Source organism: Alosa pseudoharengus, unplaced genomic scaffold (assembly GCF_046254945.1).
Source record: "Alosa pseudoharengus isolate Yale_2024_CS ecotype anadromous, Long Island Sound unplaced genomic scaffold, YU_APseudo_1.1 YU_APseudo_1.1_scf_4, whole genome shotgun sequence".
In the NCBI taxonomy this organism is placed as follows: domain Eukaryota; kingdom Metazoa; phylum Chordata; class Actinopteri; order Clupeiformes; family Clupeidae; genus Alosa; species Alosa pseudoharengus.
Window position 1 is genome coordinate 42,482,934 of NW_027468774.1, and position 16,986 is coordinate 42,499,919.

The 16,986-nt window shown below is 49.9% G+C and overlaps 1 protein-coding gene across 3 annotated transcripts in view; it reads right to left on the reverse strand.

The window, feature by feature from the left end:
• Positions 1-1,088: 1,088 nt before the first annotated feature.
• The window catches only part of camsap3 (calmodulin regulated spectrin-associated protein family, member 3), a 29,510-nt gene continuing 13,612 nt past the window's right edge, over positions 1,089-16,986 (reverse strand). The window contains exons 3-17 of one of the 3 annotated variants that reach the window (XM_076266397.1): positions 13,298-13,456; positions 12,994-13,074; positions 10,987-11,113; positions 10,474-10,613; positions 9,965-10,058; positions 9,827-9,869; positions 9,616-9,677; positions 9,196-9,232; positions 6,613-8,779; positions 6,365-6,489; positions 5,703-5,971; positions 5,410-5,503; positions 5,187-5,305; positions 4,740-4,858; positions 1,089-4,211 (exon numbers count right to left, since the gene is read on the reverse strand). In XM_076266397.1, the coding sequence (XP_076122512.1) occupies positions 3,909-4,211; positions 4,740-4,858; positions 5,187-5,305; positions 5,410-5,503; positions 5,703-5,971; positions 6,365-6,489; positions 6,613-8,779; positions 9,196-9,232; positions 9,616-9,677; positions 9,827-9,869; positions 9,965-10,058; positions 10,474-10,613; positions 10,987-11,113; positions 12,994-13,074; positions 13,298-13,456 (3,939 nt within the window). In that variant the 3' untranslated portion in view covers positions 1,089-3,908. Of the gene's footprint in view, positions 4,212-4,739; positions 4,859-5,186; positions 5,306-5,409; positions 5,504-5,702; positions 5,972-6,364; positions 6,490-6,612; positions 8,780-9,195; positions 9,269-9,615; positions 9,678-9,826; positions 9,870-9,964; positions 10,059-10,473; positions 10,614-10,986; positions 11,114-12,993; positions 13,075-13,297; positions 13,457-16,986 lie in introns of all 3 variants that reach the window. The other 2 variants (XM_076266396.1, XM_076266395.1) reach the window with 2 other exon arrangements.

Genomic DNA, 16,986 nt, shown 5'->3' on the forward strand with positions numbered 1-16,986 from the left:
CGGGAATGATTCCAAACACCTCCCTTACGATGATGAGTGACAGGTGACAGGTCTGAGAATGCGTGCGCTACACAAGTAGTGTGAAGGACGGAAGATGATGAATATCTGAATAAAAAGGCCTAAATGAACAAAGAGTAGGCCTAAGGCAAAACAAATAGCCTAGTAGCCTAATGAAACATAGGCCTACGGATTGATGCAGTATCTTTGCAACATTATTAAATTAATCTGTCAGCATATGCCTACGTTTGCAAAGAGGAGAACATTTTAATTTGATTCACAATGAAACGTTACATTTAATTTACATGTTAACAATGAGTAGTTTTGGTTGTTGTTAGTCCTAAAGTTAGGAGTCCTAAAGTTAGGAGTGACACGCCCATTATTTTTAGGAGTTGCTCCTAAATTCGCCAGTTAGGAGCTACTTTTAGCCTTAAAATTATTTGTGAATACGGCCCCTGAAGAGTATTAACCTATACTGACTGAATGTAAAGAATGTAAATACACTGGCCCTCCTGTATCTTTCAGGTGTTGTTCCTACGAACCTGAGCCCAGGCGATATGGCGCCAATTCAGAGGTGAGAGTGCAGGGTTTAAATCTTGACCGTTTACAACCAGGTTAACTAGAACCAGAACCAGCAGTGACCCATGGAGTCCTAGGAACAAGAGTTCTTGGGACCAACAGAGATGGACTGGACTGAACTCTGTATATACTGATGGTCTTCAAACTGTTGCCTTGAAGAGACAGACTGAGTCTAAGTGGCTGTCTCAATGCTATATCCTCAGCACTTCACAGATCCACATTTGGAAGGAATAAACACTGCCAAATTATGTACGTCCTCTTCACTTGCCAAAGCATATATTCTTTTTGCAAGCATTTGTTGGAAAAGAATTGTGAATAAACTGTTGAAAGGAATGCATACTGTGACAACTAGTGCTCTTGTGTGTTTCGGTCTTCAATTCATAAATGTTAACAGGATAAGCACTATAATGCATGGGATGAATATTAAATTAAAACCGAAAAAAAAAAAAAAAAACTCAAATAACCCAAAAGCAACACATGAAGATTGATGGGAATGACAGTGAAAAAATAAAGGTGATTAAAAAATTATTTATTCTTTTGATCCAGTCACCTGGGATAATTTTTGTAATCATGAACAATTTGAACAAATAATAGATATCACTACAGACACTGACATGGCAACAACATAAGAGGCAGTGAAGACACTGACGGTGTCAGGAGATGATAAATGTGAAATGAACAAATAAATGAATGAATGTAAATCTCCACCTAAACCAGAACATAAATAATATCTGAAACTAAACATTAAAAAAACAGATTTTGCTACTCCCTACCCAATAAATACAACCCAGGGTGACAAACTACAGGAAAATTGCACAGAATCCAGTTATAAATCACCTTCACACTTGTGACAGAGCACACACACAAACACACACACACACTCAGAGCAATCATTCCACACCATTCATCTGACTTTACAAACTCACCCATCACAAACCATTAAATGGTGACATTTTGCACATAGTGTTTTAGAAAAATATTCACATCTCATCGTGTCGCTTCTATAAACAACAAAGTGGTTGGAGGCAGTGTTCGATTCTGTGTTTTTGTTTTGTTTTGTTTTTTCATTCCTGACACACAGGACATAATTGTGTCTGAATCAGCTCTACTCTCGTGAGGTGAGGGTTGACTGTCAGGCAAACACTGACAGATCAGGTCAGCTATAGCGTAATATACCATGGGAAGCAATCTTCTACACACTGCCCGAGAGTATGGCAACAACCAGGAGGACAAACAGAGCAGCCTAGTGTTAGACAAACAACAATGGCGCAAACTTGGTCAAGTGAAGGCTCCAGATAGGAGCCAGTCTAACAATCCTGTGCCTACTTATGTATGGATGTTTCTCCATGTTAATGTACCTTTGAGAAAAGTGTATGTGACAGAGCAGATTTGATTCCCAAAATGGAGGACACGGCTTGTTCGCTCAGCACAGGGTTTATTTCACCCTACATAGAGGGAAGATCATCAAGTTTTTTTTTTATTTTGGACTCGACAGCAACTCATTCGTTCCTTCACTTGGTTTCTCTCTTTCTCTATCGCTCGGTCTCCTTCTCTTTCTCACTCTCACTCTCTCTCTCTCTCTCTCTTGCACACGCTCACTCCTTTTCCTCAAACACTCACTCACCCACACCCATGCACACCCACACACTCACACATCCTTTTGAACTGAAACAGCAGGCTAGCTTGATAGCTTTACAAAGTCTCCTCACTTTATACAAATCATTGTCAAAATCAAAAAGAATCATCAATAAACAGGATTCAGATGAGTAAATATGAAATCATTGTCGATCTGCTTCTGATTTTGTTGTTGTTTTGTCTTAAGTCCACCAACGTCACTTTGTCAAGTCAATGCCAGAGTACAAAGCTTGGTCTAATTTTCCAGTAGTGTTGACTATGATTAGGACAGAGATCCTGGGGTAGTTTCTCTCTTCTGATGAAAAACAAACTCTGAAGATCACGGAGGGCGTGTAAATACATGAAGATGATTCCGAACCTGACTTTTTAGTCTGCAGATATGCTCTCCTCAGGCCCAGCAAGGCTTGGATGATTGACATGTGTCACACAAACATGTCAAAAGTGCAGCTTGTATAAAGAGGGAAAGATAAAAAGAGAGAAAAACATCACACACAAACACGCACACACACACAAACACGCACACACGCGCACACACACACACACACAGATGTCTTCATTGTACACAATGTCGGATCTGCACGGAGGACTGGGTGACTGCAGCAAGAGAAGGGGGGGGGGGGGGTTGTCTGGGTCCTTCATGTTATCCTGATATGTAGGCATGGCAGCATGGCTAAAGTACCTGGAAATCGCCCCCGTTGGAAGAGCTGTCTGTGGTATCTCCCCACATCCTGACTGGCCAGTGAGGAGTCAACATCGCAGAAGAAGCCCGTTGATTAGCGATAGTGTGAGGGTGGGAGGCTGGGAAGCCCCACAGTACATTCAGTAGAGAGCAGTGCCATGGGTCATTTCAATGTGGTGGAGGTGGTGGTGGTGGTGGTGGTGGTGGATACCAGCACTCCTTCCCAGCTGACTTCTTCCACAGGCTTAAAATGGGGGAACAAGAAGCAGCAAGAGAGACAAAGACACAGAGAGGGAAACAGTAAAACAGCATCAGTGGGAAAAGAGAGAAGAGGAAGAGTTAAGAGATGAAGTGACAGATGAGAGGTCTCCTCAGCTTGTCCGGATCGTGGCAGTGGACCGCAGCCTGGTGCCACTCAAAGCGTCCTGTGCTGAGGGAGGGTGTGGAGATTAAGACAGGAGGAGACATGGCAACTAGGGCCTGTCAAAGCCCTTACACTAAGTCAAGAGAGACATGTCCAGCCCAGTCCATCCCAGGATGTATTTGGACATGGTTACTTCTTTTTTTCATTCAACAATTTGACATCTTGACATTTGTTTTGTCGTCTGCACAATCACTTCATCGCCTTCATTTTTGGGTGTTCCTACATGGGTGTGGCCCCATGTGTGTGAGGCCTGCATTTCTGCCCCTCAGTGAGCCTGGCCTGCAATGCCCTGAGCACAGCAGCAGGGGGTGCTGTAGCCCATGTTCAAAAAGGCCAGGGATGACACAGTTTTTTCTTCGAGTTGTCTAGGACTTCAGGTGACCACCGCCCTCTTCCCACCCCTTCACCAGCACGAGCACACCCTCCTCTTCCTCACTGATAGAGAGAGTGAGAGAGATAGAGATAGAGAGATCCACCTTTTGGAGAATGTCAGGAGCAGAGGATGGGGAGTTGGGGGGGTTGGGGTTTTGGGGTGGTGTTGGCGTGGTGCTAGGGGGGCTGAATAGAGGGGAGCCCAGGTGGTGAGGGACATCTTTACTTGGGGGTGCTGGGCTTCTTGGGGGTTCCTGGGCGCTTGCTCTGCCACAGATGGCTGGGGATGGTGAAGGCGTCCACGCTCATGGACATGGTCTTGGACGGGATGGCGGTGAACTGCTTGCGGTCGGAGCTGTACTTGAAAATGGATTCCACCATGGCGGGGCTGACCACGCGCGGGCCGATGCCCGTCAGCCGCACCATCTCTTCCGTCTCCGGGTTCATGGTGTAGACCGCCCGGAACTGGCAGCTGTTGTCCCGAAACAGAATCAGGAAGTGGTTGGCGCTGCACTTCTCCATTTCCTGTGAGGAGGAGGGACAGGGTAGGTATGTGAGGAGGTTACAAACAAAGATGGATATATATATTTAGTTATTTACCGTAAATCTACAGATAGACACAGGTGTGCATAAGGAGAAAAAAACACTTGAAAAGAATGTATAAATGGCCTTAAGAATGAATGAAATTAACTAAAATAAAGTATAAAAAAATAATACAATAAAAACAGAGACGGACCAAGTGAAAAAAGAGGCCATTGTAGATGTGTTTGTTTGGGAGAAAAGGGAGAGTGAAGAAGTGGAGAAAAGAAACTGGTTGAGCCAAGATGGACGACGTGGGACATGGACAGAATTAAGATTTTAATGGTGGGATCCTATGCACTCTCTCTGGACAGATGAATTAGGAGGGGTCAAATTTTCTTTTTAAATGCACAAGAGAGTGGCAGGGGAAGGTGTAAGGTCGGCTATAAGGGCTAGGGGAAGGACAGTACCAGGGAATGTGTGTTTGAGTGTAAAGACCAAATCAAAGAGGTCACAGACTGGCCGGTTTCTCACCTCCACTATCTTGTTTTTCTGGGGTTCGTTGACCTTGCCTGCCAGGCAACAGCGGGAGATGGCGTTGTGGATGATGAACTTGTTGGACTTGAAACTGGGCTCCTTGTACAGTTTGGGGCCTGGCATGCAACATAACAAAGTTTACTGATTTACAATAAAGGCTAGTTTCACTTTTATCAATCCATCTGTAAATAAAGCTTTTTTTATGACATTTTGACAGTGAGCATCTATTTCCTAAAGACTGATTAAGTGTGTGTGTGAGACTTTCATTTCACAAATTAGAGATATACCATATACAGTATATCTCTAATTTCAATGACACACATTTATCATGGTTCGTAGGTCAGCTTTTAACTTCTGTTACTATCGGACGACAGTTCCTTTAAAAAAAAAAACATGAATAAGCACTGCAAAGGAGAAATAAGCACTGTGCAAAGGAGAAAGCACCTGTATACTCTGGAATGGAGGCAGGGGATGAAATGGTGGAGGCGTTCTCCCAGTCCCGATCTCCATTATGGGTCGACAGTCGACCTGGTGACATCAGCCTTGACGGCGAGTGGGAACGACTGAGGAAAAGAAAAAGAAGAAAGCCAAAAGATCGGTTTAACAAGGGTTGACAAATGTAGCTATCCGATATTCGCTCAACTGCGCTGGATGCTGTTACACCCACCTGGGAGACTTCCTGATTGTCAGAGTCCCACTGTCATTAGCCATAGAGGACAGGTTCATAGTGGAATGAGAGTAGACTTTGTTCAACCTGGAGCCTACAGGTAGAAGAAAAGAGGTATAATACATTTAACATGATTACTGAAAACATAACTCTACAGAAACTGTGGCAGAACAGGAGAGACAGAGCATAACATAGCATAGCCTAACATAGCATAGCATAGCATAGCATAGCATAGAATAGCCTAGCCTAGCCTAGCCTAGCCTAGCCTAGCATAGCATAGCATAGCAACGTACCCAGAAGGCCTTTGGCGGGGCTGCGGGAGAGGGCCGAGTCGTCGTGGAACACGGTCTTGGGCCGCTGCTTCTTGACGCCGCGCACGGTGGTGGGCTTCTGCCGCAGCACCTTGCCCAGGTCCTCCATGATCTTCAGCTGATGCCGCCGCTCGTACTCCTCCCTCGTGAAGACGTCGCGCCGCTGCCGTGTGCGCTCGGCCGAAGGGCTGCGTGGAGGAGGAGGGGTGCTTGGCGTCTGCGGTCGGAGCTCGTCTCCTGATGCCGACCGGCTAGAAGATGACAACAAAAATTAGCTGTGATGAGAAAGCGTAGCTATCTGGGGCTCACTAAGAGCAACATATGGTGACAGTCTGACACCCTGCTGTGTAGCTAATGATCAGACTACAAAAGTCATAAGTTCTCAGCAAAGGTTTTATAGATACATCCTGTGTTAGCAGATGCACAACTCTTGAGAGCCTTGAATAAAAATGCTTTTTTAATAAACTTCTAAAGACAACACTACAATAGAGACCTCAAAGGGGAACGTATCCATAAAAACAGATTTCATCAATGCCATTAACATCATATCCTCTAGCTGAGCATCAGAGTAGACTGTACAAATATTATGATAGTGTCTAAAGTCCTGCAGTGTGTGTGTGTGTGTGTGTGTGTGTGTCTCTCACCTGGCCTCCCTCTCTCTCTCCTGCTCCAGTCTGCGTTTCTTTATCTCCTCGGCTCTCTTCTGCTGTTTCTCCAACAGTGCGGCGCGCCGCTGGGCCATCTCATCCTCCGGCCGGGCCTCGTCCTGCTGCGGGGGAACAATACACACGGTTACACACAACCGCATTACAACACAGACAAACACACACAGGCACAAAGACACACAAACACACACTAAACAAACACTAAAAACTGCTTTCAGTCCACTGACCTTGAAGAAGAAGCCGACCCCGGGCTTGACCTCGGGCTCGGTCTGGTCGCTCATGGAGTCGGAGAAGGGGTCATTGGCCTGGTCAGCCTCGTCCTCTGGCCCCTCCAGTGCCGACAGTGAGATCTCGATCAGGCTGCTGCGCTTGCCATTGAAGGCGGCAGCGGGCACGTCGCTCTCGAACGAGCACTCGGATGGTGCGCCAGAGCTGCTGCCTCCCGTCAGCGGCGCGTGATCCCTCCGTCCGGCGGCACCCGGCGTGGAGGCACCGTCCAGCTCCAGGCTGAAGACACCGCCGTGGTCCCCCACTGCCGAGCCGACGTCCGAGGCCGCATCGTCATCGTCCAGGGCATAGGGCGTGCGTATGTGAAGCACGGAGGGAGTAGGTGTGGGCCCACGGGAAGGGGTGGACGTGGCGTCAGCGGGCGGGAGAGCGGCAGAGGCCGGCTGACCGATGTTGAAAGACAAGGAGCTCTGGTCACGGCACTGCCACGGCGAGACGCGGCGCAGGTGCGGGATGTTGTCCACGCTCTGGGGAGCCACGATGACGCGGGTGGAGACCGGGACCTTGAGGTCAGCTGGCCGCGACGTGTGGTGGTGCTGCTGTTGGTGGTGCTTGGGGCTCTTGGGCGGTGCAGACTGTGCCCGGCGGTGGGCTGCTGGGGACTTGGGCGGGGTGGCGTGGAGGGTCAGCCTCCGCGACGGTGAGGGGGAGGACGAGGCCGAGGGGAGCTCGCGGGTGGCCTCGCGAGACACGCGCGGTGGAGTGGACTGGCCGGGGGAGGACCTGGGACTCGGGGGGATGACCCAGGCCTGGGCGCCGCCCGCGGGCGTCTGCTTCTTGTGCATCAGCTGGTTCTGCTGCTGCGCCAGCCGCTGCATGTCGCTCTGCAGCGAGGTGAGCGCCGCGTTCAGCTTGGTCACGGCGTTGTTGTAGTCGCCGAGCGGCGCCGCGCCCTTCTCCCCGGCCTCCCTGTCCTTAGCGGCCGGCGGCGCTTTTGCATTACCGTCCTGCTCCACCAGGGGCCGCTGTGGGGGCTCAGCGCGGGACGACAGGCGGCTCAGGTCCTCCTCTGTGGAGGATGCGCTGACCTCCCCCTTGGTGCCGTCCTCCCCTTCGCCCTCCTTCTTCAGCTGCAGGAAGGCGCTCTTGCCCAGCTGCTGCCGGTGCTTGGCGAAGATGGCCTCGATGCGCTTCTTCTGCGCCTCGATGGCCTTGCGCTTCTCCTCCAGACGGGCGCCCAGCTCCGACATCTCGGTGGTCAGCGCTGGGTTCTTCACGGGGCTCTCCTCCGTCTTCTTGGCCGCCCACGTGGTCATGTTAGAGGTGGACGTGGGCGTCGGGGTCGGGGTGGCGGCAGTGGAGCGGTCAGCGTCAGGCTCCTGAGGTGTGGGGGTCAGCAGCTTCTTCTTCCTTTCGGCGAAGCTGGTCATGCGGACGCCGCTGTCGGGCGTCTGGTCACCCCCGCTGCCGCTGCTTCCGGGCCGGGGCTTGGAGAGCGGCGTGGCCGGCGTGGAGTGGGCAGTCCTGGGCAGGTCCTCCGAGGCGTCCGAGTCCACGCTGCCGTCGCGCAGCACAGAGTCATCGTCGCGCGAGCCCTCCGACGTGTGGCGGGTACGAGACAAAGACGCCGCCGCGGCGGTCTGCGTGGGCTCTCTCGGGGGCCGGTGGAGCGCGCCCGAGCGCGAGGGGGCAGAGCAGCTCAGTGCAGCAGGGCTCCCGTTGTGACGCGCGTTGGTCGGCTCGTCCGGCGAGTGCAGGTAGAAGCCGTCGGGCGCGCCATCTGGGTGCAGCCGCGGCTCCATCTTGCCCTGGTTGTGGATGATCTGCAGTGCCTCCTCGATGGTGGGCAGCTCGCCCGCCTCGGCTTCCCCCTCTGCGTCCAGCTCGTCCAGCCCGTTCTCCTCGGCCAGCAGGGGCACGGCGGGCGTGGGCGAGGCCCAGGAGGCCCGGTGCGAGCCGTTGGCGCCGGGCGACTTGCCCAGCATGTGGCATGTGAGGTCCTCGGGCGGGGTGTAGGGCGCCCGCGTCAGGCCCTGATTGGCCGGGTTCAGGTTGTCGGAGCTGACCGAGCGGGTGATGGCGCTGCCCACCGACTTGCCCATGACGACGTCCACGTCGCTGTCCAGACCGAAGGGGATGCTGAAGGACACAGCGGACAGGGGACGGCTGGAGAGGACAAGAAAAAGAGGGGGAGGGAAAGAGAGAACAAGAGAGAGAGGACAAGAAAGAGAGAGGGGGAGAGAAAGAGAGAACAAGAAAGAAAGGGTGAGAGAGAGGGGGGGAAGAGGACAAGAAAAAGAGGGAGAGGGGAAAAGAGAGGACAAGAAAGAGGAGAACAAGAAAGAGAAGAGGAAGGAGGGGAAAACAAAAAAAAGAGGTGGAGGGAAAGAGACAAGAGGAGGCAGGGAGGCACAGAGAAAAGAGACAGGAAAAGAGAAAGTTCCATTTATTAATAAATTAAACTTTACAATTCAGAATAAAGGAACAAATGCTAATAATTAATGAAATTCAGTGAAGCATCGTAAACACACAGTGGCTCTTGTACAAAGTGACCATTATGATGAGCCAGAGGCTGTTCTTACCTGATTGGTTTCTTTGTCCACGATCTTCCAACAGCTTCTACATGAGACATTGAGGTAGACTGAGTAAGAGAGCCTGATGAGAGACACACACACACACACACACACACACACACACACACAAAGACAGATGCAAACAGCCATGCACCAACAGACATACAGACACACACAGACAGACAGAGACAGAGACACACACAGAAATGTAAATACACCAAAAGGATTCAACAAACAACAAGATGTGTCAAAGCAAGCAAACCAAAAAAAATAAAAAAATCAAACGACAACAAATGATTCACAGATCCCTAAACTGGATAATAGAGCCACACACAACTGGCTCAGGTCTACACCAACACAATAGACAGACACAGACAGGGAGGGGGCAGGGAGTCTGCTGATGGGGTGGCGGCATGACGTTTGGCTCACCTGGCACCGGTGACACGGGGGAGGAGATGGGCAGAAAGGGCTTCTTGAACAGGGAGGGAGAGCTGAGAGAGTAGAGATGACATCATCTGAAACAGCCTGCCACCACAACCATATCCAATAGGCAAATATGGAAATGTATCTACAGACACGTAATAATCCCAGTCAGGATTCTTTCAGAGAAACAAGTGTTTCCGATTAGACTGATGCGTACCTGTTCCCACTGGATGTCCCACCATCAGTTTTCCCTGGACCATCTGCGAAACACGAGTCTTTAATAATAAGGATTTACTGCCTGACATGACATCATACAATTGCGGCACATATCAAATGTCTTGGCCTACACACTTACCGGCCGACTCCATTGCCTGCAGGGGCTGAACAAACTCTGGTTTCTGGATCTCAAACCACCATAAGAGCTCTGCCAGAAAGCTCGAGATGTTCACCTGCAAAGCAGAGGCAACAATACACATGCACTGGTGTTCCACAGTAGCAAAGATGGCACAGTGATGTGTGACATTTCTGATGGCACAGAGGAGGACATGCCAACCAGATCACAAAGAAATCCAGGCAAGAAATACTTTAGATTGTAGAAATATCATATAAAAACAAACAACAACAGCAGCCATTTTGAACTTGCCTATTATTGATGGCATTCAACACACAACAATGTAAACACATGTTGAAAAAATAAGCCTGCAGGTCTGTTGTATGTATGTATGAGTGTGTGTATGTGTGTATGAATGTGTGTGTGTGTGTGTGTGTGTGTGTGTGTGTGTGTGTGTATGTATGAATACGCGTGTGTGTGTGTTTGTGTGTGTATGTGCGTGTGCGTGTGCGTGTGCGTGTGCGTGTACGTACCTGTAGCTGGGGTGGGGCATAGAGCAGGTCCTCCAGCCCCAGGTGGCAGCAGCTGCGCAGACAGCGCTCACAAAACTCACGGATCAGCTGCAGGTTGTAGAGGCTGTCAGCCACCGACATGGACTCCTTCAGACACACCTCTGAAAGCAGGTCACACACACAGAAAGACAGACAGGGAAAGAGAAAGAGAGAGAGCATAGGAAGAGAGAGGAAGAGAGAGGGAGAGAGAGAGAGAGAGAGAGAGAGAGAGAGAGAGAGAGAGAGAGAGAGAGAGAGAGAGAGAGAGAGGGTGAGTATGTCGAGGAATGCAAGTGCTTTCCCAGTGGTCGGGTCAGCATTAATAATAGAGAAGGCAGTTAGACAGTGTAGGATCAGAGCAGCAATGGGGGGAGGGGCAGGTAGATAAGGGTGGGTACGGCAGCAGGGGCAGGGGCAGAGGAGAGGGTGGGGTAGATGTGATGGGGGTTGGGGGTCTGGCTGGCAGGCTGGCTGGGGGGAGATAAGAGCCTTTACCCTCCAGAGGCAGGTCCGGGCAGTAGTAGTGGATAACCGCGCCGATGGCACAGCCGCTGCTCAAGTCCTTCACCTCATTCACCAGCGGGAAGCAGGGCTTCTTCTGTCTATCCTTCCTGTACCGTGTCTGGAGAATGGAAGGAGGGGGGTGGGGGGGTGGGGGGGTTAGTGCACGTGTTACAATCCGCAGATCAGACCCTAACAAAAGGATCAAGCCCATCCCGACCCCCACCCCGCACACCCCCATTCAGGCAAATGAATTACTACTTAATCCATCGATGAGGTATAAAACAAGCCAGACAGAATGTTTGGAGCCAAGACTGGTTGAACTGGTATTGCAGGCTGCACGTGACCAATAAAAACAAATATTTACATGTGATGCACATGCAAACCACGCGGGTCGAGTGACTAGTGAGGCGGAACCCTTTAGAGGGCGAGGAAGGAATGAAAGACTTCATGAACAAGGCAGTCACACAGAGACGCACAGGCGACAATACTTTCTGAGAAAGTAGTGTAGGTAATGGGAGAGAGAGAGAGTGTGTGTGTGATAGGGTGGAGGCAGTAACAGCAAGAGCATTGTGGGTAGGGAAACTAGGACAGCCAGGTCCCAGGAGAGAGCAGGGCGAGACTTCAGACAGGTCAGAGCGCTGAACAGAGGCAGTTGTGTGAACGCCCCTCACCTGATACACACGCACAACACACACAAACACACACACACACACACACACACAATCATTACAATCCACTTAAAAGGTGAGGACTTCTGATGTTGCTGGCTTTCTGAGATCCCTGCCTTTGTCCTCATAAAATGATAGCAGTGGATCAACGCGCTTGGCTAAACCATCTGTGAGTACGCTGAACTGAACAGATCCAGTCCAAAACCCAAACTAAAGAAAATGTCTGTTGCTTTGTTTGTTGCTGGCAAATAAACCAACTCCATTTTTCACCTGTCTCACTGGGATAGTCTCCGTTTCCCGAATCAGTCCAACAGTCCACAGTGTTCCACAGAAAAAAAACAAAAATAGGAGTTGGAGTGAAGAGGTGGGGGTGAGGAAGAACAACCCTGGGGTTTGGTTCAAGCCAAGCTGTGCGCTTAGAATTGTAACGCTTCACATACTCACTCATGTCCACAGCTCTTCCTCTGAGCCGACCACTCGACCGCCCCCACTGGACCGTATAAGATTTCTGACCTGACAGAGGGGGGGCTCTCCCACTCAGGCAGAGGAACACACCCAACGCAGGCCCATGCCAGAGCTTCAGCAGAGTAGGGGGTGGATGAGTGTGGGGGGGAGGCACACAGCTCTAAGCAATCCCAGCAAGCCACAGCAGCAGTGGCACTCAGCACCAGCAGGGGGCGATAGAGGACAAGAGGGGGCCTTAGAATGGGACAGGAAATGGAGGAGGAGGAATTATGAGGGAGAAAAGAGGACGAGAGGGCGGAAAGCACGAGAGAGACACTTACAGGAACAAGTTTCCAGTACCAGCGGGTGGGACACTGTTAGAGAGGAGCGAAGGAAAGAGGCGAAAGAGAGGAAAGAGAGGGAGAAGAGACAGGAAGTAGGGAAGAGACAGGGAGAGAGGAGGGGACAGACATTAAAGGCCATGGTGGCGGAGAAAAGATTGCAGAGGGAATGTGAGAGGAAAAGAGAGATACTGACTTGCAGGAATAGCGCGTGTGTGTGTGTGTGTGTGTGTGTGTGTGTGTGTGTGTGTGTGTGTGTGTGTGTGTACGCACGCATATAGGCAAGCAGCTGATTGGCATTTATGGATTAGCTTGCACATTTAAGAATTGTATTGTAAGAATTATATATATATATATATATATATATATATGTATATGTGTGTGTGTGTGTGTGTGTGTGTGTGTACGCACGCATATAGGCAAGCAGCTGATTGGCATTTATGGATTAGCTTGCACATTTAAGAATTGTATTGTAAGAATTATATATATATATATATATATGTATATGTGTGTGTGTGTGTGTGTGTGTGTGTGTGTGTGCTTACAGAGGGCTGGACGGGCTGTGGGTCTGAGCTGGTGTCTGAACTCTGCACTCCCTCTGTGTGTTCCTTCAGCTTCTGATTCAACTGGAAGCAAGCAAGCAAGACACACACACACACACACACACACACACACACACACACACACACACACACAGCACGTAAACATGAGAAAAAATGAGCCTGCAGGTCTATTGTAATAAAGCATTGATCCCCTCCTCTGCTTTGACAAACACTAGCCCATCCTAGCCCTAATGAAATCTACACACACACACACACGCAGTGTGCCGCTCCCAGCTGCTGGACCTACCCTGTTGACCCACTGGAGTAGGGGCTCCTCCCAGACGCTGCTTCCTCCTCCTCCTCCTCCTCCTGCCTCCAGCAGCTCCGCTCCTCTCGTCCGTGCAGTGCTCACCGTCTCCATGGCACCCACCGCCATCAGCGCGTCCATCAGTGCCAAGTGGGCACTCTGCAGCAGACACAAGGGGAGGGGGAAGGAAGACACACACACACACACAGAAGGAGAGTAGACGCAGTTAGAACAAAGTCGACCCGACCCAGTCACCATCGCTACAGACATCAGGGCCCAGCGGGATAGTCAGCTTAATGGAACAGTGGGCACATCGGAACCGGTGCCGACGTCTGGAGCTGCCCAGGTGGCACAGCAGGCCCAGGCTGGAACACGCCGAGCCGGAACGTTGGCACGACAACGGCAGGCGTGCGGTACACCCACCCCCCACATAACGCATCAGAGGTCTCCAGGGACTGACTCTCATTTAGAGGAAAATGAATGTGGGTGTGTGACTGTGTGTGTGTGTGTGTGTGTGTGTGTGTGTGTGTGTGTGTGTGTGTGTGTGTGTGGGAGAAAGAGAGAGAGAGAGAGAGAGAGAGAGAGAGGGAGGGAGGGAGGGAGTGTGGGAGACAGACTGACTGGGTGACACCAAATAGACTGTAAAATCTACAGGAACAGGAGAAAGAGAAAGATGTGTCCACTGTCCAACCTGTAACAGACTGACACACAGGCCCCTCTGGCTGTGGGCTGAACATAGAGCTACTCTTAGTGAACCCACAACCTGCTGGGTCAGTCAGTGCGCTGCCATTGATACTCATTAGTTTCCATCACTTCACCCCTCCTCTCTGCCTCACTCTCTCATTACTTTGATATCTCTCTCTCTCTCTCTCTCTCTCTGACTCATGTGTGATACACTGCAGGGCTCAGTGCTGCTGCTGCACTGTGCTGCATGCAACTCACCTGGGAGCAACAAGCTCTGCAGCACGCACTCACTTTTCCTGGAACACCCGCTAGTCGATACTGCCGATTTGGGTTTATCTGGGTGTGTGTGTGTGTGTGTGTGTGTTTGTGTGTGGGTCTATCATTATTCTCAAATCCCTCACGTCACTCAGCCAAGTCACTTTACAGCACATCCGGTGTGTGAGTGTGTGATTGGCCATTAGATTAGTAGAATTACGTACACACACACACACACACACACACCCCCAAATACACACACACCCACACCTTTGAGTGAGTACAGTACACCATATTCTCAAATTCCTCACTTGCTTTGTGACCATTTTGCCAAGTCACTTATAGCACATCAATATCCTTCATATACCCCCCCCCCCCCAATAACCCTTCCCCCGGGGAGGGAAAAAGCAGACAGAGTGTGTATGCGTTTGTGAGTCTACAAGTAGGAGAAATGGGATATGGCCAGTACTCATCACTAGTGTACATGTCTCTCCCACCCTCTTACCCATCCATCCATCCATCCATCCATCCACCCATCCATCCATCCATCCATCCATCCATCCATCCATCCATCCATCCACAACAGTGTCATCTGACAGCAGTTCCCACATATGAAGCCGCCGCCCGAGTCTCCGTCCCTCCTCCATCCACACACAAACAAGAGCTTGAGCACAAACTCTACAAGCAGCCTACACATCTCCAAAGAGGCCCATTAACTTCCACGGTCTTACTGAGTTAGCCCATTACACAGACTCCATCTGAGGCCACCGAGCCCATTAAACCTGCCCAAGCAACACAACCCGCTCGGGCTCGAGCCTCAGAGCGCCTCATCACCGCTAAGAGGGTTAGGTCATTAGCCTCTGTGTCCAGCCTAATAGGCCTGGTATAATAGTCCTGCGTGTGACGAGAATTGCGTCATCAACGCCGCATGCGGGGGGTGTCGTGTGCCTCCCAACAATTGAGACCGCAAGTCAATGGCGCCGTTCTCCGACGCGTGCAAATGTGCACTGATGAGCATACCACTTCCTGTGTCCCTGTGGACACCAGGGACTGAAAGAGCCTTAAATATCTGGAGTAAAAGTAACAGAACAGGCCTTGATGACAGAACATGGAACTTCTCAGAAAACATGGAAATTCTCAAACAAATATGGCTTTTATTAAAAACCTGATTAAAACAACATTCCGTACTAATCAAATGGGGTGATGTAACATTCTTAATTTCAGGCTATTGCAAAACCTTTATAGTATGGTCATGCAATACTAATTAAGTTGGCGTTTATCTACCCACTGGCCTGCACTTCAGCAGACCAAGTGTGTGCGCTACCCATCTCTTTTAGGTGCAGTGTTCTCAGTGATGTGTTCTGAGTTGGTGCTGAGGAGCCTGCCTGAACGTGCGACAGCTGAATAGTCATGGGAAAAGAGAGTGAGAGAGAGAGAGAGAGTAAGAGAGAGAGAGAGAGAGAGAGAGAGAGAGAGAGTGAAAGTGAGTGAGAGAGGGAGAGAAAGAGAGAGAGAGAGTGAGTGAGAGAGTGAAAGTGAGTGAGAGAGAGAGAGTGAAAGTGAGTGAGAGAGGGAGAGAAAGAGAGAGAGAGAGAGAGAGTTAGTTTAGTATTATAAGTTTCCTTTCTATGACCCCCCTTAAAACAAATATTATCTGTTTGTATTGTCATGTTACTGCTTTGGCAACACTACTTTCTGAGTCATGCCAATAAAGCACATTTGAATTTGAATTTGAATTTGAGAGAGAGAGAGAGAGTGAAAGTGAGTGAGAGAGAGAGAGAGTGAAAGTGAGTGAGAGAAAGAGGAAGATAGGGAGTGAGAAAGACAGAGAGAGTGTGTGGGATCCTCCCAAAGACGATGTCCAGGCTGGAGTTTATGGCTGAGTGCTGTCAGGGCTGTCAGGAGCTCCCAAGGACACCCGGCAGGCCAGACTTCCTCTTAGCGTCTACAGGGACGGACAGCAGGGGAGCCAAGCCAGGCCCCGGAGACAGACAAGGAAGGCCAAACATACCAACACACACACACAGAGATATACAGACACAAACACGCTAACACACACACAAATACCTTCACAAACGCACTAACATACTAACACACACAGAGATATACAGACACAAACATGCACATAGACAAACACTAACACACACATAGACATACAAACACAAAGCACACACACCAGCATACTTAGACATATACAGACAGACTTTATACAGACACAAACACACACATAGATACACAAACACTAACACACACAGACATGTACAAACGCAAGGACACCAACATAGACATAAACACACACATAGAGATACACAAACTCCCAACAGCCAAAAAGCCAACAGCCAAGACATAATAAAACTTAGCATTCGATCACTGATTATCAACATTCAAGATTAGCCAAAACATGTTTACAGCACCACCCATGTTATCTCTATCTATGCTTCATAAAGTGCAAAATGTCCTAAAGAAAGCTGTGTGTGTGTGTGTGTGTGTGTGTGTGTGTGTGTGTGTGTGTTAGCCCTGGCTCCTCCTCCTGACTAAGGGCTAACCACAGGCATGGTCTGCTATAATCATTAACTCAGCACCGTGCAGAACAGGTCATCATAACACATTCCTCTATCAGGAGCCTGCTCTCTGCCTTCATCGGCTTGAGATTTATAAATATATGTATATGTATATGTGTGTGTGTGTGTGTGCATTTGTGTGTGTGTGTGTGTGTGTGTGTTGTCCAGGGAGAATGGTCCAGGCTGAGG